Genomic DNA, 24283 nt, shown 5'->3' with positions numbered 1-24283 from the left:
GTAGTAAAGAAAAACTGAAGAAATAAACAGAAGAATATAAAAATATAATTCAAAACTAAGGAAAAGAACCGAAGAAACAAGCATAAAACCAAAGATATAACATCCGTCAAAAAAAGGATATAACATTCGTTACTTGGCCAGCCCATTCACTCCAGGCTGTAGGCGACAGATGCATATATCTCGCAGTAAGCGTACTGCAAGATATGGCCTCGCGGACTGTGTTGCCCAAGCTCACGAATTGCAAAGCCCCCTAGCGTCGTCATGGTGGATCTCTCTCTGTGCAAGTTCTCATTGAGCCCACTTAACGCGGCCTGTTAGGGTGTGTCGTTCCTTTCCTAATTTATTCCCGTTAACCAAACCCTAAACACTTCCCAAAACTTACCTTTTGAAATATGTTTGATCTTCACTAAAGTTGAATCATGTGTTTTTGATACTTGAGGTTACTATATGATGTCTAGTCTAGAGATCAGAGGTAGCCGATTAACTTTCTGGTTTATCAGTTTGGTCCATGGTGATTGGTCTATGTGTTGGCATCGGTGAGTTTCAAAGCTTTTATGTTTGCAAGGACAAGGACTATTCCAAATATGAGATTATTAATATGGACATTTCCAGTGTTGAGCTAGGGCACTAAGGTTGTACTTTCTCCGTTCAGGTTTATAAATCCTCTTCGTATTTTGTGTCAAACTTTGATCATGGATTAACTACACAAATTAAACTTACATATAAAAAATTTATAACATTGATTTGTATTCGACAAAGGTCTTGAATGGTATTATTTTTACTATATATAACATATACTTTATTAGTAAAATTTATAATCAAAGTGTGGCACAAAATACAAGGGGGGCTAGTAAACCTGAACGAAGTACTTAACTATATAATTAACTGGACATGACTACAGAGTGGCGCTGCACTATGGTTTTTATGTGCCTCCTCCCCAGCCACGTATGTTTCAAGCATTTAAGCACATATCACCATTTTTTTTGGTTGTGATTTTTTTTTTAGAAAAGATTATCTCTCGAACCCTTGACCCAATTGACAATACGGTGTCACCATTGGTTTCGTCATGGCAATAACTAGTAACTTAATTGCCTTGTTACTGAACGTTACTCTCCTCCCATGTAAGATTTGCATGGTAGTACTTATATGCTCCAATATTTTCTCTTGTTTTAACACATGAATACTTACTCTCTCTTTTTCCATACATTATTTATCATAGAAATTGTTTGTTACTAACATGGCAATCATAATAATATAACCTGACAACCTGAGGTGAGTTTTTTTGGTCAAAACATAGCAGCATGAGACCTTGTTTTTAAGCCTTCATGGAGTCAAACCCAAAGGTGAATGCTTATCATTGGTCAGATTAACGATTTGTGAAATTGATCATTTGGAAAGCTAAATCTAGCAATTAACACAATATTGTTAGTATGAGGTGGTAGATTCTTGCATGCATATACCTCCACTCTCCATGGTGTATCTTTCTTGCTTTCTAGGTGTAGCACCACCATAAGACAAGGGTGCATACCTATGCCACTTAGATTGTTTGCAGATAATTTGTCACTGTGGGCTATGTGTTACGCTAACTTGTTTCTTGCAACTTATATGGGCTTCGTGTCATCAATGAATTTGCAAAGTTTATTCAAAATTTGATTAGGGTACAAGTCAATATATTTTGTTCTTATGTTCATTCCCTTGACGAAGAAAAATAGATCACGAATATGTCTGATGTGAGGTCATCCAAAGCTTCATGTCGGATTTGTATCGTGTTATTTTTTGTGTGATTTTGATTTGTCTTTGTTGATGAACATAGACATATTGGTCCTTGTTGTATCACGCCTGACTTGATTGACTGCCACAGATTCTTGCTCTTATTCGCTTCAGGTCCATAAAAGATGGCCGGGACTTGGTTACTAGTACATGCCCCTTGTTCTATACTTGTTTTTTCTCAACAACTCCCATGGTAAAGGAATTCTAACTTGATTACTAGCCATTCTTTATACTATCTTTTTCTTTTGAAGTGCTATATGTGTCTGAACATTACACTTTGCCCCGATGATAGACCAATCAGATCATATTTGAATATGCCCAGTGATAAGCTCTTGTTTTATGAAAATTTCAAGTGGCTAGTGGTGACTGTGACCACTACAAAGTTGCCTCCCATTTTGAATCAAGTAAAATTGACAGCTCAACTTTTAGAATATTTAGCTTTCCCTTTAATGATCCTATGGAACATATTCTTTTTGCCAGAATCATATGAAATATTTAATATAGAAAATCGCTCAATGATTATGGCAATCTGGAATTATTGCAAGCAAGGAAGCATGAGCAGTATACATAAGTCCACGAGAATAGCGCAAACAAAAATCATCTTAGATTCACTTTCCTATTTTTTTAGCTTGATCATCTGCAAAGCGCAAACCTTAACTAAATAGACCCTTATGAGTTACTCCCTCCATTCCGAATTATAAGATGTTATAACATTTTTCTGAATCAGATGTATATAGACGTGTTTTAATGTGTTTGTTTGCTCATTTCAGTCCGTATTAGTCCATACCGAAATATCCAAAACGTCTTATATATAATTCAAAACAGAGGTGATATCTACTTGAAATGCTATAAGAAACATGCTATCATAAGAAAATTATTGTAACCAGTATTATGGCTCAACTGAAACTTGAAAGTTACACCAAGACACCTTTGCTATAACCACTCTTCTGTCCTTACCTAAGATAGCTTTCTGCATATCTTCTAGAAAGATAATTTTGTTGCTTTTGTTTTGTTACTCGTATAAGTTAATATTGCTTTCGCACATGTTCTCCGGTATCCCCTTCCTTGGCATGTGATTACCCTTCCCCATGGTACAGGTTGCCATCATCGTACCCTACCATTATTGCGCTGGCAGAAGGCTATTTCTTGAACACTTACATTCTTTCACCGTGTATCTATATGTGGAGAAGGTTCTACAAGCCGCCTTGTTACCTAAATTCCATGTATTAGTGAGTAGTGACATTCGATATACTGAAAAGATACACTGTTGCCATGTGAGGCTATATCTATTTGTGAGAGAATGTTCAGGCACATACAAGCAACTGCATTGCATCAATAAAGAAGGAATGCTGGCAACAAACCCAAGGAATAGTTTGCGAAAGCTCACTTTTAAGTGTCGATCATCGAAGCCGATACATTACCATATTTGCTTAGTCCACTTAAATAACACGATATTAGATAGAATGTATACACAAACAGACCACATACGATGTCCCACCGCGTTACAGAAAAACGTGAACCGCGCTGTTTCTTCAGCACCATCACGCTGTTGCACCGTCCAGTTCCGCTGGGAGGATATCTTTCCTCGGCGCCGGGAGGTGCCCCTTCTCCTGGAGGCTCTTCACCGTCTCGTACAGAGAGTCGTTGACAGGAGTGAACTGGAGGCCAAGATCCTGCAGCTTCTGGTTGGACATCTTGTAAGGCTGCTTCCGTGGGTTCACCTCGTCAGAGCACCTGCGCACAGCCATGGCACACATGTCACCAAAGATGCCGCATACACCAAAGATGCCGTACACTTTAGTGATCTAAATGCTCTTATATTTCTTTACGAAGGAAGTATTATGAAACTGCAGCAGGTTCCATTCATTTTACCACTTATCATTGCGCCGGAGCAAAATGAAAAGTATTGCTCCCTTGGGTGGCACTACATGCTAGCTACAGACGAACTTGTCATTCTCCACCATCCGTTCCATTTAAGAACAGTCACTACTCACCACATCCGCAAAAAGAAAGGTCACCGCTCACTAGATGAAAGGTAGGAAAAGTGTTTCTGGATGATCGCGCAGCACAACAGTTAGTTTTGATTTGCTTACATAAGCCAATAATGGCCCATATGTCTGCACTGCACTAACATGCTACTGAGCTTATTGAGTATGATGATCACACAGCACAATTGTTCGCTTTAAACAAGGCGTCAGGTCATCAGGAGCAGAAAGCTCAAGTTACGTGATTTGGTTCCTATTTTAAATTCAGGAGCAGAAAGCTCAAGTGACATCATTTGTCTTCCCTTTTAAAACCGGGATATGCTATTTAGCCAAAGTGCACAATTTTAATATGATCACTTGCCACTTCACTACTTCCTGACCATGAAGCTTCCCCCCCTAATTGCTCCACTTGTCAATTCATAGGACATGAAGTGTAATTAATTTGGTCACTCCAAAAGAACAGAGGAACTGAGTAAGCTATCGCCAATCATTGAGCAGACGAATATGTCTAAGATATCTTGATGCCACATTTTCTACTAATTTCAACTACTACCACTTTTCAGGCTCACTATCCACCAAGGACAGACATTCAAAGTGGGTTTGAAACTGTCTGGAGAGGTCTACTTCTTGATGGAAGTGCTTCACAGGTACTACTTTTCTTATTTCAGTTTTTCATTGCTAACATAAACACTATTACAGATTAGGTCAGATCTTTTTTACTTGCTTACGTATTGATCAAACTGAAAGGTTTGTCAGCATGCATATTGATCTTGCCTGCCAGCAAGGGAATGTCCATTTACACGTCAGGACAAGTGTTCCAGCCAGTATGCTTCACTCTTACACATGACAGTTTAAAAGCTTTATATTCCAAGTCGTTTCGCGGTACTAAGTGCAAGAAAGCCTAGGCTTTTCGTGGCGTCACCAGTGAGTTCTCGTTCACCCGCCGCACCTACTCCTAGAGCTTTAGTGATCAGTAAGCCGCTCTGCGCTCTTGTCCCTACTTACCAACCTAGGGTGGGATCCACATCCACCTTAACCAAGCACTAAATAAGATTTCCAAATCAGCACTCATCAAGTTACCAGTACTCATAATAACCAAATTAAACTTTAAAAATCCTCAAGTAGAGCGAGTAAATCCTCCGAAGTGAGATCACAAGATCAGAACATGAGACGGCTAAGCTGAAACAGAGCAAGAAATGTTGTTGCGAGGGCGCACGGTGGATGTTGCATGTGGGCACTCACCTTGTTGGGACGGGGTACTCGGGAAAGAGCTTGCCGAGGATGTGGACGACGTCCTCGCGGTGCAGGACGCGCTCGGCGCAGAGGTGCCGGCCGGAGGCCCCGGGCGCCTCGAAGACCCGGACGTGCGCGGCGGCGACGTCGCGCACGTCCACGTACGCCTGCACCGCGTTGGCGTACTTCTTGGCGGAGCCGTCGAGGTACTTGAGGATGTGCGCGGCGCTGGCGTTCACCGTCGGCTGCAGCAGCGGCCCGACCACCAGCACCGGGTTCACCACGACGAGGTCGACGCCGCGCGCCGCGGCCTTCTCCCACGCCGCCTGCTCCGCCACCGCCTTGCCGTAGCAGTACCAGTTCTGGTGCACCAGCAGCACAAACACAACACAAGATCGTCAGTGACTCTGTCAGGTTCGGCGCTGACGTCGTCCCTATGCAATAGTTACGCGACAGCGCGCATCTTGTGGGACCGTGGTGAATACTTTTCCGGATTTTCTAGTCGACATCTATGTCCTACTTGCACAGAGGCTTTTGATCAACTTCGCAATCAAAGAGGCTTGTGCTACACTATTATGCGAGGAATGTAATGATACACGTCGACAAGGACATGCATCGACCATGAACAAATTGACTTCGAATCGTGTGGTTTCGTGATACGTCTTCAGTTGATCTGTTGGTTAATCGTCTTACCCAGATGTTATATTCTGGAGTTGGTGGTGAAAACGACGCTCCGCTTTCCTTTTCCGTACGTTGGAGGAAAAAATTGCACGTGAGTGTGCGACACGATGAACGACGTTGCCGAATGTTTGAGCTTCCGTAAGCAAAGCTGCCGGCTGCACACGCGTGCACCAAACTGTCTAGTGTACTTACTGTTTATGCGTGTGGCCAATTTCGACATAATTTAGCATGCCGGAAGCGGGTTGCTTAATCGGTATAAGTACGGGTACAAAAAAAGAAGAATGCCGGAAGCGGGCTGCTTAACCCGTAAGTACAATATAATAGGAGTAATACAAAAAAGAAAAACAATTTCTCATCGACACACTTAGGCCATAGCATTTTTAATCTACACATACTCTGTCTTTTTCGTTGTTGTTGAGAAAACTTCTAAAATCTAGATATTGTGCTTCGCTTGTGCATGCAACAGCTCATACAATTAATCATGCCCTGTTTGTGTCTCGATCACAGGAGGGCATGAAATTAAACCATTAATTTTATGCCTATTCTTTTTCAAGGGATGTTCTGCCTATTCTGGATGGATGCAACTAACAAAGACTTCTGAAGATTCAAAAAATAAAGATAAACGAAGACTTCTGAAGTGGAACAAAAGCCGAAGGGAATTGAACAGAGTCTGGTCGGGTTGCTGACCTTGGTTTTCTTGCAGAATTCAAGGTCGCTCCAGCAGGACTCGTCGACGACCACGTCGGGACCACGGTTGGGGTCCATGGTGACGGCGCCGATGGACGACGTGAACACCACCCGGCGCACGGTGCCGGCGTCCGCCGCCGCGTTGATCACGTACTCCGTGCCCCTCACCGCCGGCTCCACCATCTGCTCCTGTTCAGACGCACGACCGAGTTCACCGCAGGCGTGAGCAAGCGAACCGAACAAACATCAGCACGCAACGAACAAGGACAGGACAGGAGGCGTGGCGTACGGGGTCGTCGGTGACGGGGGAGGCGGTGTGGAACACGCCGTGGCAGCCCTCGACGGCGGCGCAGATGGCGTCGTAGTCGAGGAGGTCGGCCTTGCAGAGGACCAGCCTCTCGGCGGCGCCGTCCAGCGCCTTCAGATGCGCGTTCTTCGGATCATCTGCAGCATCACATCACGCACGTTAATTAGCCCCGAAGTTAAACGACGCAGTAATGTCGTCGGTTACTATGAACTTGAATCTCGATGGTGCGCGTGCCTGGGTTCCTCACGGTGCCCTTGACGGTGTAGCCTCGCTCCAGGAGCAGCTTGACGAGCCACGACGCGATGTACCCGGCGGCGCCGGTGACGCACACGGTCTGCCCGTGCCCGGGCAGCTCCTGCGCCGCGGCGGCGGCGGCGGCGGCGACGACGGTCATTGTTGCTGTCACTTTTACACTGCTTGTCTAAACAAGATTGTTGGTGAGATGGAGATGCCACGTACGAGCTACGGATAGAAGAAGGAGCTCTACTGCTGTTGGTTAAGTTTGGAGCGTCGCCAACTTTATAGGGCCGGAAAGGGAAGTAGTTGAGAGAACGAGAGGGCGGAGGCCGGCCATGCGTGCCTGTGGCCCCTATAGACGGCGACGCGGAGTTAGGTAAGGCGGTAACAGTAATACGATACGTAATAAGCTTCCTGGTTTCATGGCTCGAACGAATCATTTTTTTTTTGAGGGGAATGCTCGAACGAATCATTAGCGGGTGAAACTTACGCCCCTTTGCCGGCCTACACCAATGCGCGCGATCGACGGAAGATATCTGTACCACCACCACCAACTTTTGCAGCCAGTTGTCCCCTTGCAATTAACCACGTCGATTTAGGCCCAAATTAAACTTCGATCGTGGTAGTAACCTTTTTTCCTGGCGACGCACAGTTGCACTGTGCGTTATTACTGTATGTGATGCGACGTTAGGGTAGGAATAATGATGGCAGGGTGAGTGTTAGGAAAAGAATTAGGCACGAGGCGTGCATTTGCATTTGCCTCGCGGCAACCACATCAAGCGAGATAGTATTTGGATATTGGAACGTCTGCATGCATGTGGGACAAAAAATAACATATTGGCTGCACGGCAGACGATGAAGCTCGGTGACCAGCACGTAGTACTTCCTCCTGAAGGTTCGACGGCGGCGAGCGGTAGCGTGTCCGCGCCGGGTATCCGTTAACAGCGGAATTGACGCTCTGAGATTGTACTGTAGGCGCGGCGGCGGGGCCGGGGGAGGGCTAGTTGGACGGCAAAAGAGCATGGGGCTGCACTGCACAACCACTACGGGCGGCAGGGCGAGGCCATTCCCGCTGTTTCCGCTGGAAAGAAGGCGTTCAGCTGGCTGATGCGATCCATGGAAGATCTGAGCCACTACGACTACCAACTTTATGGGCAGTAGTGGTCTCCCTGTAACCACATCGATTTAGGCCACATCGGAAAGGCCAGTGCTAGGCGCCGGCCGGCCGGCCCAACTTTCGGCCGGTCGGGCCCCAGCCTTTCGTTCCTTTCTGTCGTAGCCGTCCGATCGAGCCTCTTGCACGCGTTCCTTCTTCCTCTCGATGCAATATCCCGTAGCGCGCCTCGTCGCCCCTTCCTCCCCTCTGGCTTCGTGCTTGCAGCTCCGCACGCCGGCTCACCGTCGCTGGCGTAGCTCGTCGGCTCGGCGGTTGCCGCGCCGGTGCCCCGCATGGTTCTGCCCCCCTATGCAACAAAGCGTGCTGCTGGTTCCAGCAAATTAACTCGCAGGTCGTAGCATCGTCATTGTTGCTCCATCGTAGCTGATTGTAGCAACGGCGGCTGCCGGCCGCAGCTCACCATGGTCGATTGTAGCTTCCACCGACGTCGGTTGTAGCTTGCACAAATGCCGGCTGCAGCAAAAAACACGCCGCCGCCGTCGGGGTCGCATCATCATCCTGAAACGGTTGTAGGATTAGTCGACGACGCCTCACCAGTTGTAGCTCCGATATACGTGGTTGTAGCATCTCCAGGAATTGACTGTAGCTCCTGCGACGCACGGTTGTAGCACGGCGTCGCCCGGCTACAACTCCGGCGAACTCGGGTTGGAACTCAGGCGAACGTGGTTGTAGCTTTTATGGTGAATGGTTGTAGCATTTGTCGACACTTTGCTGGTTGTAGCTGTTGGGGAACGTAGTAATTTCAAAAAAATTCCTACGCACACGCATGATCATGGTGATGCATAGCAACGATAGGGGAGAGTGTCGTCTACGTACCCTCGTAGACCATAAGCGGAAGCGTTATGACAACGCGGTTGATGTAGTCGTACTTCTTCACGATCGACCGATCCTCAGTACCGAATGCACGGCACCTCCGCGTTCAGCACACGTTCAGCTCGGTGACGTCCCGCGAACTCACGATCCAGTAAAGCTTCAGGGAAAAGCTTCGTCAGCACGACGGTGTGGTGACGGTGTTGATGAAGTTACCGACGCAGGGCTTCGCCTAAGCACCGCTACGATATGACCGAGGTGGATTATGGTGGAGGGGGGCACCGCACACGGCTAAGAGAGATCAATGATCGACTTGTGTGTCCTGGGGTGCCCCCTGCCCCCGTACATAAAGGAGCAAGGGGGGAGGCCGGCCGGCCCTAGCAGGGCACGCCAAGAGGAGGAGTCCTCCTCCTAGTGGGAGTAGGACTCCCCTTTCCTAGTCCCACTAGGAGGGGGAAGGAAGGAGTGGGAGAGGGGAAAGGCAAGGGGGGCGCCGCCCCCCTTCCTTGTCCTATTAAAACTTAAGGGGAGGGGGGCGCGGCCTTCCTTGGCCGCCCCCCCTCTCTCCACTAGGGCCCAACAAGGCCCATTAATCCCCGGGGATTCCGGTAACCCCTCCGGCACTCCGGTAAAATCCCGATTTCACCCGGAACTATTCCGATGTCCAAATATAGGCTTCCAATATATCGATATTTATGTCTCGACCATTTCAAGACTCCTCGTCATGTCCGTGATCATATCCGGGACTCCGAACTACCTTCGGTACATCAAAACACACAAACTCATAATACCGATCGTCACAGAACTTTAAGCGTGCGGACGCTACAGGTTCGAGAACTATGTAGACATGGCCGAGACACGTCTCAGGTCAATAACCAATAGCGGAACCTGGATGTTCATATTGGTTCCTACATATTCTACGAAGATCTTTATCGATCAAACCGCATAACAACATACGTTGTTCCCTTTGTCATCGGTATGTTACTTGCCGGAGATTCGAACGTCGGTATCCTCATACCTAGCTCAATCTCGTTACCGGCAAGTCTCTTTACTCGTTTCGTAATACATCATCCCGCAACTAACTCATTAGTTGCATTGCTTGCAAGGCTTATAGTGATGTGCATTACCGAGAGGGCCCAGAGATACCTCTCCGACAATCGGAGTGACAAATCTTAATCTCGATCGATGCCAACTCAACGAACACCATCGGAGACACCTGTAGAGCACCTTTATAATCACCCAGTTACGTTGTGACATTTGGCAGCACACAAAGTGTTCCTCTGGTATTCGGGAGTTGCATAATCTCATAGTCATAGGAACATGTATAAGTCATGAAGAAAGCAATAGCAATATATTAAACGATCGAATGCTAAGCTAACGGAATGGGTCAAGTCAATCACATCATTCTCTAATGATGTGACCCCGTTAATCAAATGACAACTCATGTCTATGGCTAGGAAACTTAACCATCTTTGATTCAACGAGCTAGTCATGTAGAGGCATACTAGAAACATTCTGCTTGTCTATGTATTCACACATGTACTAAGTTTCCGGTTAATACAATTCTAGCATGAATAATAAACATTTATCATGATATAAGGAAATATAAATAACAACTTTATTATGCCTCTAGGGCATATTTCCTTCAGTCTCCCACTTGCACTAGAGTCAATAATCTAGTTCACATCGCCATGTGATTTAACACCAATAGTTCACATCACCATGTGATTAATATCCATAGTTCACCTCGTCATGTGGCTAACACTCAAAGGGTCTACTAGAGTCAGTAATCTAGTTCACATCGTCATGTGATTAACACCCAAAGAGTACTAAGGTGTGATCATGTTTTACTTGTGAGAGAAGTTTAGTCAACGGGTCTGCCAAATTCAGATCCGTATGTATTTTGCAAATCTCTATGTCTACAATGCTCTGCACAGAGCTACTTTAGCTAATTGCTCCCACTTTCAATATGTATCCAGATTGAGACTTAGAGTCATCTGGATCAGTGTCAAAACTTGCATCGACGTAACCCTTTACGACGAACCTTCTGTCACCTCCATAATCGAGAAACATATCCTTATTCCACTAAGGATAATTTTGACCGCCGTTCATTGATCTACTCCTAGATCACTATTGTACTCCCTTGTCAAACTCAGTGTAGGGTATACAATAGATCTGGTACACAGCATGGCATACTTTATAGAACCTATGGCTGAGGCATAGGGAATGACTTTCATTCTCTTTCTATCTTCTGCCGTGGTCGGGCTTTGAGTCTTACTCAATTTCACACCTTGTAACACAGGCAAGAACTCTTTCTTTGACTCATTTTGAACTACTTTAAAATCTTGTCAAGGTATGTACTCATTGAAAAAACTTATCAAGCATCTTGATCTATCTCTATAGGTCTTCATGCTCAATATGTAAGCAGCTTCACCGAGGTCTTTCTTTGAAAAACTCCTTTCAAATATTCCTTTATGCTTTCCAGAAAATTCTACATTATTTCCGATTAACAATATGTCATTCACATATATTCATCAGAAATGTTGTAGTGCTCCCACTCACTTTCTTGTAAATACAGGCTTCACCATAAGTCTTTATAAAACTATATGCTTTTGATCAACTCATCAAAGCGTATATTCCAACTCCGAGATGCTTGCACCAGTCCATAAATGAATCGCTGGAGCTTGCACACTTTGTTAGCACCCTTTGGATCGACAAAACCTTCTGGTTGCATCATATACAACTCTTCTTCCAGAAATCCATTCAGGAATGCAGTTTTGACATCCATTTGCCAAATTTCATAATCATAAAATGCGGCAATTGCTAACATGATTCGGACAGACTTAAGCATCGCTACGAGTGAGAAAGTCTCATCGTACTCAACCCCTTGAACTTGTCGAAAACCTTTCGCAACAAGTCGAGTTTTGTAGACAGTAACATTATCGTCAGCGTCAGTCTTCGTCTTGAAGATCCATTTATTCTCTATGGCTTGCCGATCATCAAGCAAGTCAACCAAAGTCCACACTTTGTTCTCATACATGGATCCGATCTCAGATTTCATGGCCTCAAGCCATTTTGCGGAATCTGGGATCACCATCGCTTCTTCATAGTTCGTAGGTTCGTCATGGTCAAGTAACATGACCTCCAGAACAAGATTACCGTACCACTCTGGTGCGGATCTCACTCTAGTTGACCTACGAGGTTCGGTAGTAACTTGATCTGAAGTTTCATGATCATCATCATTAGCTTCCTCACTAATTTGTGTAGGAGTCGCAGGAACAGATTTCTGTGATGAACTACTTTCCAATAAGGGAGTAGGTACAGTTACCTCATCAAATTCTACTTTCCTCCCACTCACTTCTTTCGAGAGAAACTCCCTCTCTAGAAAGTATCCATTCTTAGCAACAAATGTCTTGCCTTCGGATCTGTGATAGAAGGTGTACCCAATAGTTTCCTTTGGGTATCCTATGAAGACACATTTCTCCGATTTGGGTTCGAGCTTATCAGGTTGAAACTTTTTCACATAAGCATCGCAGCCCCAAACTTTAAGAAACGACAACTTTGGTTTCTTGCCAAATCACAGTTCATAAGGCGTTGTCTCAACGGATTACGATGGTGCCCTATTTAACGTGAATGCAGCCGTCTCTAAAGCATAACCCCAAAATGATAGCGGTAAATCAGTAAGAGACATCATAGATCGCACCATATCTAGTAAAGTACGATTACGACGTTCGGACACACCATTAGGCTATGGTGTTCCGGGTGGCATGAGTTGCGAAACTATTCCGCATTGTTTCAAATGTAAACCAAACTCGTAATTCAAATATTCTCCTCCACGATCAAATCGTAGAAACTTTATTTTCTTGTTACGATGATTTTCTACTTCACTCTGAAATTCTTTAAACTTTTCAAATGTTCCAGACTTATGTTTCATTAAGTAGATATACCCATATCTGCTCAAATCATCTGTGAAGGTGAGAAAATAATGATACCCGCCGCGAGCCTCAACATTCATCGGATCGCACACATCAGTATGTATTATTTCCAATAAGTCAGTTGCTTGCTCCATTGTTCCGGAGAACGGAGTCTTAGTCATCCTGCCCATGAGGCATGGTTCGCAAGCATCAAGTGATTCATAATCAAGTGATTCCAAAAGCCCATCAGCATGGAGTTTCTTCATGCGCTTTACACCAATATAACGTAAACGGCAGTGCCACAAATAAGTTGCACTATCATTATTAACTTTGCATCTTTTGGCTTCAATATTATGAATATGTGTATCACTACGATCGAGATCCAACAAACCATTTTCATTGGGTGTATGACCAGACAAGGTTCTATTCATGTAAACAGAACAACAATTATTCTCTAACTTAAATGAATAACCGTATTGCAATAAACATGATCAAATCATATTCATGCTCAACGCAAACACCAAATAACACTTATTTAGGTTCAACACTAATCCCGAAAGTATTGGGAGTGTGCGATGATGATCATATCAATCTTGGAACTACTTCCAACATACATCGTCACCTCGCCCTTAACTAGTTTCTGTTCATTCTGCAACTCCCGTTCCGAGTTACTACTCTTAGCAACTGAACCAGTATCAAATGCCGATGGGTTGCTATAAACACTAGTAAAGTACACATCAAGAACATGTATATCCAATATACCTTTGTTCACTTTGCCATCCTTCTTATCCGCCAAGTATCTAGGGCAGTTCCACTTCCAGTGACCATTTCTTTTGCAGTAGAAGCACTCGGCTTCAGGCTTGGGTCTAGCTTTGGGCTTCTTCACGTGAGCAGCAACTTGCTTGCCGTTCTTTCTGAAGTTCCCCTTCTTCCCTTTGCCCTTTTCTTGAAACTAGTGGTCTTGTCAACCATCAACACTTGATGCTTTTCTTGATTTCTACCTTCGTCGATTTCAGCATCACGAGGAGCTTGGGAATCGTTTCCGTTATCCCTTGCATATTATAGTTCATCACGAAGTTCTAGTAACTTGGTAATAGTGACTAGAGAACTCTGTCAATCACTATCTTATCTGGAAGATTAACTCCCACTTGATTCAAGTGATTGTAGTACTCAGACATTCGGAGCACATGCTCACTAGCTGAGCTATTCTCCTCCATCTTGTAGGCAAAGTACTTGTCGAATGTCTCATAACTTTCGACATGGGCATGAGTCTGAAATACTAATTTCAACTCATGGAACATCTCAGATGCTCCGTGGCGTTTCAAAAACGTCTTTGAAGCCCCGATTCTAAGCCGTAAAGTATGGTGCACTAAACTATCAAGTAGTCATTATATCGAGCTTGCCAAACGTTCATAACGTCTGCATTTGCTCCTACAATCGGTCTGTCACCTAGCGGTGCATCAAGGACATAATTCTTCTGTGCAGCAATGAGGATAATTGTGACGCCCTCGATTCAATCGTACACTAATCATACACGCAAATGTGTACGATCAAGATCAAGGACTCACGGGAAGATATCACAACACAACTCTAGACACAAATTAAAATAATACAAGCTTTATATTACAAGCCAGGGGCCTCGAGGGCTCGAATACATAAGCTCGATTACACAAGAGTCAGCGGAAGCAACAATATCTGAGTACAGACACAAGTTGAACAGGGATGCCTTAAGAAGGCTAGCACAAAAGCAACACGATCGAAGAGGCAAGGCCTCCTGCCTGGGAGCCTCCTAACTACTCCTGGTCGTCAGCGGTCTCCACGTAGTAGCAGTCATCGGCGGTGGCATCTGGCTCCTATGCTCCGACATCTGGTTGCATCAACCGGAAAGGAGAAGAAAGGGGCAAAAGGGGGAGCAAAGCAACCGTGAGTACTCATCCAAAGTACTCGCAAGCAAGGATCTACACTACATATGCAACATTATCAAAGGAAGGCTGTATATGTGGACTGGGCTGCAGAAATGCCAGAATAGAGAGAAGGCCTAGTCCTATCGAAGACTAGCATCTTCTAGAAACCACCATCTTGCAGCAACAGGAGGAGGTAGAGTAGCATAAAGTAAAGTAGTAGTAGTGTTATCAACCTCGGCCAGAGATCCTTTCTCGACTCCCTGCGAGAAAGCAATCCCAGAGCCATACTATCCAGTTATCATCTAATATCCAAGTCTCATCTCAAGTATCCAGTTCTAGTTGTATCGATCGGGATACAACTCCAAGTGTCCGTTACCGTAGGACAGGCTATCGATAGATGTTTTCTTCCCTGCAGGGGTGCACCCACTTACCCACCACGCTCGATTAACTCCGGCCGGACACACTTTCCTGGGTCATGCCCGGCCTCGGCCAAACAATACGCCGCAACCCGACCTAGGCTTAATAGAGAGGTCAGCACGCCGGACTAAACCTATGCCCCCAGGGGTCACGGGCCATCGCCCCGGGAACTCCTGCACGTTACGTGGGCGGCCGGTGAGCAGACCTAGCTACCTCCTTAAAAAGGTAGGAGCTTACCAGTCCAACCCGGCGCGCGCCGCTCAGTCGCTGACGTCTATTAAGCTTCGGCTGATACATACGACGCAGAATGCCCATACTATGCCCACGTGATGGTTAGTGCTATCAGGCCAGAGGCCCCTCGGATCAAATATCCAAATCGTAGTGGATTAGGAACGCGCGGTAACAAGCAGAGACTCACGAAAGATGTGACCCCGTCGCCCCATCTCGAGGACTTCCGACAAGGGCTAAGAATGCCCGGCCACGCCTTGTATTCAACTCTCGGGTACCCTCCAGGTCAACCCGTCTCCACATCACTCGCGGGTACCCCTCAGGGTCGACCCGCCTTTCCAAGTAACAATTGTAAAGTCCAAGTATCCGTGTGTCCAAACATCAAGGGGAAAACCCGAGGAATCACCCCCGGTGGATTCCACTCGATGTAATCATCAAGGTGAACGTAAGAGGAATCACCCCCGAGGTTCACACTTGAGGGGTTGCACGACAGAGTCGTATCGGAAGTGGTTAAGGCGGAATCACCCTCGATGACCACGAACGAATAGCTACACTACAGGGTTAACATCAGAAGTGCTGTAGAGGTCTCACCCTCGGCACTCGATAGTAACCCAGCAGTGTCGCGCAACTAAGGGGAAAGTGATGTGCCATGCCGGGGCCTGGTCTTCGATCCCGTTGATCGGGTCTTCGATGATGAAGCAGGGGCAACAAGGTCAAGGTGGGGGTCACTGATGGATCACTAACCAACCTATACTAAGCAGTTTAGGATAAGCAAGTAAGGTACAATGAGCAGGTTACAAAAGCAGGCTATGCATCAGAATAGGAGCAAACAATAACAGTAGCAAAATCTAATGCAAGCATGAGAGAATGGAATGGGCGATATCGGGATGATCAAAGGGGGGGCTTGCCTGGTTGCTCTGGCAAGGAGGGGTCGTCGTCGACGTAGTCGATCACAGGGGCGGCATCAGTCTCGGGGTCTACAGGAGAGAAGAGGGGGAAGAAACAGTAAATATAAAGCAGACAAAGCATCACAAAGCATAACATGGCAATATGCGCTGCCGGGTGTGACCTAACGTAAGGCTACACGATATAGGTGAAGGGGGAATTCAACCGGGAATGTTTTCCCGGTTTCGGACCTGTGTCAGACAGATGACCGGAGGGGGAATGTTCCATGTTCAGATAGCTAGAGGCATCCGACTGATGAATGGACCGCGTATTCAGATTCGTTGGATTTTTCTGAGCAACTTTCATATAGAAAACATTTTCATCTGAGTTACGGTTTATTTTCTATGAATTTTCAAAGATTAAAGTATTTTCTCAAATTATAAATATTAACAGAAAAGGAATTATGACGTCAGCAGGGTGTCAGCATGACATCAGCAGGTCAACAGACCCGCTGACTGGTCAAACTGACCAGTGGGTCCCACCTGTCATAGACAGTGGATTAACATAACTTTAAACTAACTAAAAAGAGGTTAATTAACAGCTGGGCCCCACATGTCAGTGACTGTTTAGCTTAACTAATCACTTTTATTTAGAAAAACGTTTATTTAACAAAATATGCGATGGGGCCCGCGTGTCAGCGACACTGTGTGCCCAGTCAGCACAGTTGACCACGGTCAACGTGGTCAACTGGGCCAGGGGGCCCACGGGCAGTGACCCAGAGGCGGGCCCCAGGTGTGCCACATCGGCAGCGTCGGGGATTCGCCGCCGGCGACCAAAACAGCGGCGGGGCTCGCCGGACTTCACCGGGAATCGCGCACAGGGGGTCTTTTGGCCCGGGACTTGGCGCGTTCGAACGAGGAGATCCCGCCGCGTCGCGTGGTGAGGCCGGCCGGAGCTGGAGCTGCCGGAAACGGCGTCGGCGACGAGTGGAGGCAGTGGTGGTGTTCGGGACCTCGTCGGGGTCGCGCTAGGGGGTCGACGAGGTGGGCAAGTGGCACGGGCGGCCTCGGCGGGCTGCACTGAGCACGTTCCCGTGCTCAGGCGAGCATGGCAACGACGGCGGCCAGCTGCTCGGTGGAGCCGAGCTCGGCCATGGCGGCGCGGTGGCTATGGTAGCGCAAGAGGCCAGGGGAGCGAGGAGAGAAGAAGAGGGGCTCACCGCGCGGCGCAAGAAAGGCCCTCGACAGGTTAGGAGCGCAGGGGAAGGCCGAATCGACGATGGTTGCGTCCGGCGACCCGGGGATGAAGAAGACGGGGATTCGGTGTTGCGGGGCTTGCCAGCTCGCATTCGTGGCCGTAGTCATCGTAGCGGAGCGCGACTGGTTACGTCGGAGGAGCACGAGGGAGGCGGTCGCCGCGGTGATGCAAGGTGGGACGGCGGCGATGGCGCTTGGGTCAGAGAAAGGGGAGTGAGCGAGCAGGAAGAGAGATCGACGAGGGAGAGAGGGGGCAAGTGGGCGAGTGGGGAGGGAGCCCGAGGCGTCGGGGCTGCCCTTATCCCCTCGCCGGCGACGTGGCAGCGCGGGGCCTCGCGCCGGGTCCGGTGGGAACGTGCTGGGGGGGCTCGGTCGCGTGAACAGAGAGGAAAGGGATGACCGGGGAGGGGGAGCGGGCCGGCCTAGCTGGGGTGGGCCGAGGCCCAATGGGAGGCCAGGGGTACTAGCCCCTTTTCTCTCCTTTTGTTTTTGTTTTAACTTTTGCTGTCTTTTTTAACAACTTTCTTTTATAGCTATTTTAGGCCATTTAGGTACTTTGCAAAAAAATGTTGGTTCACCACCAATATTACCAGAAGAATATTTTCCACACGATGAACATTTTAGTTTTCATGTTTGAGCATTTTGAATTTCACTCATAATTTGAAACTGAATTCAACTGGAATTTAAAAAGAGAGAGGAGAAAATGATGATCAAACACTTGTTTAGCAAAATGATTAACTTAATCCCAGGGGTTACTGTAGCATCATTACATCGGGGTGTTACAACTCTCCTCCTCTAAAAGAAATTCTCGTCCCGAGAATTAAGAGGTAGAAGGGAACAGGTCGGGGTATTCAGCCCGGAGGTTCTCTTCGCGTTCCCAAGTGGCTTCCTCTTTAGTATGATTCAACCATTGCACCTTGAGGAACTTGGTAACCTTCTGGCGTGTTCGACGTTCAGCTTCTTCAAGAATGCAGATCGGATGCTCCTTGTATGTGAGATCATCTTGAACTTCAATCAATTCCGGATCCACTTCATGTTCCGGATCCTTGAAGCAACGACGAAGTTGTGACACATGGAAGACGTCATGGACGTGAGAGAACTGAGGTGGCAACTCAAGTTGATAAGCCACCAGCCCACGACGGGCCAGAATGCGGAAAGGACCAATGTAGCGCGGAGCTAGCTTGCCCTTGACTCCGAACCGATGAGTGCCTCTCAAAGGAGTGACACGCAGATAAGCTTGTTCACCAGGTTGATAAGTTGAACCCCAGTGTTTCCGGTCATAGTTGCTCTTCTGGCGGGACTGGGCCGCCTTGAGATTATCCCGGACAATGCGAACCTGCTCTTCAGCTTGTTGAATAATGTCTGGACCAATGAGCGTCCGTTCCCCAGTTTTTGACCAATTCAGAGGGGTTCGGCACTTACGTCCATAGAGCACTTCAAAGGGTGCCATCTTCAAGCTGGCTTGATAGCTGTTGTTATAAGAGAACTCCGCATAAGGGAGAGATTCTTCCCACTTCTTGCCGAAAGAAATAACACAAGCTCGAAGCATGTCTTCAAGAATTTGATTGACTCGGTTGACTTGGCCTTGGGATTGGGGATGATAAGCAGTGCTCCAGGTAATATGAGTTCCCATTGCCTCTTGGAAAATATCCCAGAACTTTGAAGTGAATATACTGCCGCGATCTGATCTGATCTCCTTCGGAATGCCGTGGAGTGACACAATTCTGGAGATATACAAGTTTGCTAATTGACTAGCAGTGATTGTCTCCTTGACCGGCAGAAAGTGAGAAACCTTCGAGAATTGGTTGATGACGACAAAGATAGCATCGTTACCTTTCTGAGACTTGGGAAGGCCAGTGACAAAGTCCATTTGGATCTTATCCCACTTCCATTCAGGAATTGGAAGTGGTTGTAGAAGTCCAGCCGGTTTCTGATGTTCTGCTTTGACGCGACGACAAACGTCACATTCTTCGATATATCGAGCAATGTCTTGCTTCATATTAGACCACCAGTACTTCTGACGGATGTCTAGATACATCTTGGTACTTCCCGGATGAATAGAGAGAGGGGTGTCATGCGCTTCTTTCATCACCTTCTCTGTCATAAGCTCGAACCGGGGCACTACAATGCGATCTCTGAAGTATAAGGTTCCATCTTCACCAAGTGAGAAATCTCTAGATTTCTCTAATGCAAGATCCTTTTTCATCAAATCAACGTGAGCATCTTTGGCTTGAGCAGACTTAATTGCTTTCGGCAGAGTTGGTTCTAGGACAAGGTTATTCAGAGAACCCTGTGGAACTAGTTGAAGGTTCAGCTTGCATAGCTCTTCATAAAGGCGGGGTTGAGCTTTGTAGACCATGTGATTGTTGCAATAAGACTTACGGCTCAGGGCATCGGCCATTACATTAGCCTTGCCAGGGGTATTGGATATACCGCAGTCGTAGTCAGCAATAGCTTCCATCCACCGCTGCTGACGGAGGTTCAGATCTGGCTGAGTAAACAGGTACTTCAGACTCTGATGATTAGTGAAGATCTCACAACGATTACCGAGAAGGTACTGTCACCATAGCTTTAGTGCAAAGACAACCGCAGCAAGCTCGAGATCATGAACTGGGTAGTTCTCTTCATGAGGACGCACTTGACGGGAGGCATATGCAATTACTTTGAGCTCTTGCATTAGGACACAGCCTAATCCTTGATGTGAAGCGTCGCAATAGATGACGAAGTCCTTGCGAGAATCAGGGGGAGCAAGCACTGGGGCAGAAGTCAGCTTGTCCTTGAGTGCCTGGAAACTTTCCTAACATTTGTCTGTCCAATCAAACTTAACGCCCTTGTGCAGCAGATTAGTCAGGGGCTTGGCAATCTTGGAGAAGTTCTCGACGAAACGGCGGCAATAACTGGCAAGTCCGAGAAAGCTTCTGACTTGCTTGACAGTCTTCGGAGGGGTCCAGTCAAGAATAGCCTGAACGCGCTCTGGGTTGCCGGCAATACCATCCTTGGAGATGACATGACCAAGGTAGGTGACTTCGGGTAACCAGAATTCACACTTGGAATACTTGGCATAAAGTAGATGCTCTCGAAGCTTCTCTAGAACAAGTCGAAGATGTTCAGCATGTTCTTCTTTGTTCTTCGAATATACCAAGATATCATCCAGATAGACTACGATGAACTTGTCGAGGTAATCCATGAATATGTAGTTCATCAGACGGGAGAATGTGGCTGGAGCATTGGTCAAGCCAAAAGACATGACGGTGTACTCGTAAGAACCATAACGAGTGACGAATGCGGTCTTGGGAATATCCTCTTCACGAACACGGATCTGGTGGTAACCCAACCTCAAGTCAAGTTTAGAGAATATCGATGAACCAGCCAGTTGATCATACAGATCATTGATCCGAGGAAGGGGATATTTGTTCTGAATTGTAGCCTGGTTGATAGGACGGTAGTCTTGGACCAAACGGTTCGTTCCGTCCTTCTTCTTGACGACGAGAGAAGGTGCTCCCCAAGCAGAGGAACTTGGACGAATGAAACCCTTGCGAAGAGATTTGTCGATTTCCTCCTTAAGTTCAAGGACTTCATGAGGTGGCATCTTGTATGGTCGTTTGGCAATACGAACGGTGCCTGGTTTCAAGTCGATGACGAACTCGACAGCCCGGGCAGGGGGTATTCCTGGAAGTTCTTCTGGAAATACGTCTTGGAAGTCGCGAACGACTGGAATCTTTTCAATTCCCTCAAGAGGTGCTGCGTTCAACGCATTCAAAGCATAAAGTCATGCTTCAGCGTTTTGAACAAGCTGAGCATGGTAGGTTACTATCTCATCGGAAGGATGTAGGAGGTGAACGACCTTGGTGGCGCAAACGATAGAGGCAATATGCGCTTTCAACCATTCCATTCCCAGAATGAGGTCAATATTGGAAGACTCCAGAATAATGGGAGAAACAAGGAATTTCAACCCTTCAATTTCAACAGGGACGTCGCGACCAATCATGGTAGTTCGACACTGACCCGCAGCGGTGCGTACCACTATCGGGGTGTTCATGGGCTCGCATCGAATGTCGTGTGCGTATGCAAAATTTTCTGACATGAATGAATGCGATGCTCCTGAATCGAATGAAACAGAAGCCGGTACTGAATTAACGAGAAGAGTACCCATCACAGTGGCAGGCTGGTCTTGAGCTTCATTCAGATCAACATGATTAGCCTGACCACGACCATAAGGTCTGGCATTGTTGTTATGGGGCTGATTGTTACGGCCAGTAGAAGGCAGAGCCAACTGGCTCTTTTTCTGATTGCATTCTTTAGCAAGGTGGCCTGGGCGGCCACATCTGAAGCACAGACCATCATTGGGATCGGGAGCAGGAGCTTGGGATGGTACAGTTCGAAGAGGCTGTCTCTGCGGTGGAGGGGGAAGACGGGGTGCAGCATAGGACTGTCTTGGTGCGGGTGCAGTAGGACGATACATGCTGTGGGGGATCCATATCCGACGCTTCTGCGCGGACGGGCCCGAAGATGAGCCAGCGTCACGGCTGCGCCTGAGGGGTCACTGATGTTCCTGCAGACCAGTTTCGACATGAATGGCCTTGTTCACCAAGGTGGCGAAGTCGGCAAAGTCATGAACGAGCAGTGCTAGCTTGATATCAGGGTGAAGTCCACCACGAAACTTCTCTTGCTTGCGAGCATCAGTTGCGATGTCTTCTTCAGCATAACGAGACAAGTCCAAGAATTCCCGCTGATAAGCATCTACAGACTTGTTGCCTTGGGTGAGGTTGCGGAACTCTCGCTTCTTCTTGTCCATGATTCCCTGAGGAATGAAGCGGGCACGGAAGGCAGCTTGGAAATCCGGCCAAGTGATGACCGTTCCAGCAGGTAGGGTACGCCTGTGGCTGTCCCACCATTGAGCAGCGGGACCCTTCAGAAAGAAAGATGCAAAGGTGACATAGCTAGCAGGGGCAACACTAGCAGACTCCATTTCATACGTGATGTCGCGGAGCCAGTCATCAGCATCAAGGGGTTGAGTTGAGCTGTGGTAGATAGTTGGGTTGAGGCGCATGAAGTCCTGCAGAGTTACTGGGGTTGGTTGTTGATTCATGTTCGGACGAGGAAACTGAGCCATCATTCCTTCCATGAACTGGCGGTTCAGCTCAAATTGTTGCATCATTCCAGCAAAGAATTCGGGCGGTGGTGGATCGTTGGCACCACGGCCACGACCAGCGGGTCTAACCATCCTGCTAACATGTAACAGGGGGGGGGTAGTTAAGCATTGAGCATTTGCAAAGACAAGGACCATTCATGATGAAACATGCATAATGAAAGAGGTACGATGGATACCACTTCGTAGTCAACACGACAGTGTGTGTACTATTCAGAATACTATTCTAAGGAATAACAATGGCTTATCCAACTTTGGGGTGAATGTGGTCACGGGATCCTAATGTTAGAGTTAGTAAATTCGTTTAACCCGAATGGAAGAGAGATCAGAGTCCCAGAGTATAGATGAGGAGTAAAAGATCCTAATACCACCCAATGGCGACGTGGGCCCGTAAGCCACACAGCCAATGTTAGTAAAAGTTTTTCAGTCACTAGACTCAACTTCGGCCAAGGAGTTGGAAAGGGGGCTACCTACAGGCAGTCGGCTCTAATACCAACTTGTGACGCCCTCGATTCAATCGTACACTAATCATACACGCAAATGTGTACGATCAAGATCAAGGACTCACGGGAAGATATCACAACACAACTCTAGACACAAATTAAAATAATACAAGCTTTATATTACAAGCCAGGGGCCTCGAGGGCTCGAATACATAAGCTCGATTACACAAGAGTCAGCGGAAGCAACAATATCTGAGTACAGACACAAGTTGAACAGGGATGCCTTAAGAAGGCTAGCACAAAAGCAACACGATCGAAGAGGCAAGGCCTCCTGCCTGGAAGCCTCCTAACTACTCCTGGTCATCAGCGGTCTCCACGTAGAAGCAGGCATCAGCGGTGGCATCTGGCTCCTGGGCTTCGACATCTGATTGCATCAACCGGAAAGAAGAAGAAAGGGGCAAAGGGGAAGCAAAGCAACCGTGAGTACTCATCCAAAGTACTCTCAAGCAAGGATCTACACTACATATGCAACATTATCAAAGGAAGGTTGTATATGTGGACTGGGCTGCAGCAATGCCAGAATAGAGAGAAGGCATAGTCCTACCGAAGACTAGCATCTTCTGGAAACCACCATCTTGCAGCAACAGGAGGGAGTAGAGTAGCATAAAGTAAAGTAGTAGAAGTGTTATCAACCTCGGCCAGAGATCCTTTCTCGACTCCCTGCGAGAAAGCAATCCCAGAGCCATACTATCCAGTTCCAATTAATCCAATTCTCATATCCAAGTCTCATCACAAGTATCCAGTTCTAGTTGTATCGATCGGGATACAACTCCAAGTGTCCGTTACCGTAGGACAGGCTATCGATAGATGTTTTCTTCCCTGCAGGGGTGCACCAACTTACCCACCACGCTTGATTAACTCCGGCCGGACACACTTTCCTGGGTCATGCCCGGCCTCGGCCAAACAATACACCGCAACCTGACCTAGGCTTAATAGAGAGGTCAAGCACGCCGGACTAAACCTATGCCCCCAGGGTTCATGGGCCATCGCCCCGGGAACTCCTGCACGTTGCGTGGGCGGCCGGTGAGCAGACCTAGCTACCTCCTTAAAAAGGTAGGAGCTTACCAGTCCAACCCGGCGCGCGCCGCTCAGTCGCTGACGTCTATTAAGCTTTGGCTGATGCATACGACGCAGAACGCC

The 24283-nt window shown here is 47.2% G+C and overlaps 1 protein-coding gene across 1 annotated transcript; it reads right to left on the bottom strand.

Annotated features, from left to right (window-relative positions):
* Positions 1-3139: 3139 nt before the first annotated feature.
* Positions 3140-7169, bottom strand: LOC100127082 (cinnamoyl-CoA reductase 1). The gene is made up of 5 exons (XM_044541642.1): positions 6898-7169; positions 6646-6800; positions 6357-6545; positions 4998-5350; positions 3140-3504 (listed from the first exon to the last, which is right to left on the bottom strand). Exons 1-5 carry the CDS (start codon positions 7055-7057, stop codon positions 3312-3314), a joined length of 1050 nt encoding a protein of 349 aa, XP_044397577.1. The 5' UTR covers positions 7058-7169; the 3' UTR covers positions 3140-3311.
* Between the last annotated feature and the right edge of the window lie 17114 nt (positions 7170-24283).

This window comes from Triticum aestivum, chromosome 5D, assembly GCF_018294505.1.
Source record: "Triticum aestivum cultivar Chinese Spring chromosome 5D, IWGSC CS RefSeq v2.1, whole genome shotgun sequence".
Taxonomy (NCBI): Eukaryota; Viridiplantae; Streptophyta; class Magnoliopsida; order Poales; family Poaceae; genus Triticum; species Triticum aestivum.
The sequence above is the reverse complement of the archived record's forward strand: the minus strand, read 5'-3'. Positions and strand labels throughout refer to the sequence as shown.

Bases quoted from the DNA above. Each gene is read 5' to 3' on its own strand.
- LOC100127082 (XM_044541642.1), bottom strand. From the start codon at position 7,057: ATGACCGTCGTCGCCGCCGCCGCCGCCGCCGCGGCGCAGGAGCTGCCC. The intron at 6,801-6,897 runs GCACGCGCACCA...GTGATGCTGCAG, and splicing joins GGGCACCGTGAGGAACCCAG to ATGATCCGAAGAACGCGCAT. The intron at 3,505-4,997 runs GTGAGTGCCCAC...GGCTGTGCGCAG, and splicing joins GAGTACCCCGTCCCAACAAG to GTGCTCTGACGAGGTGAACC.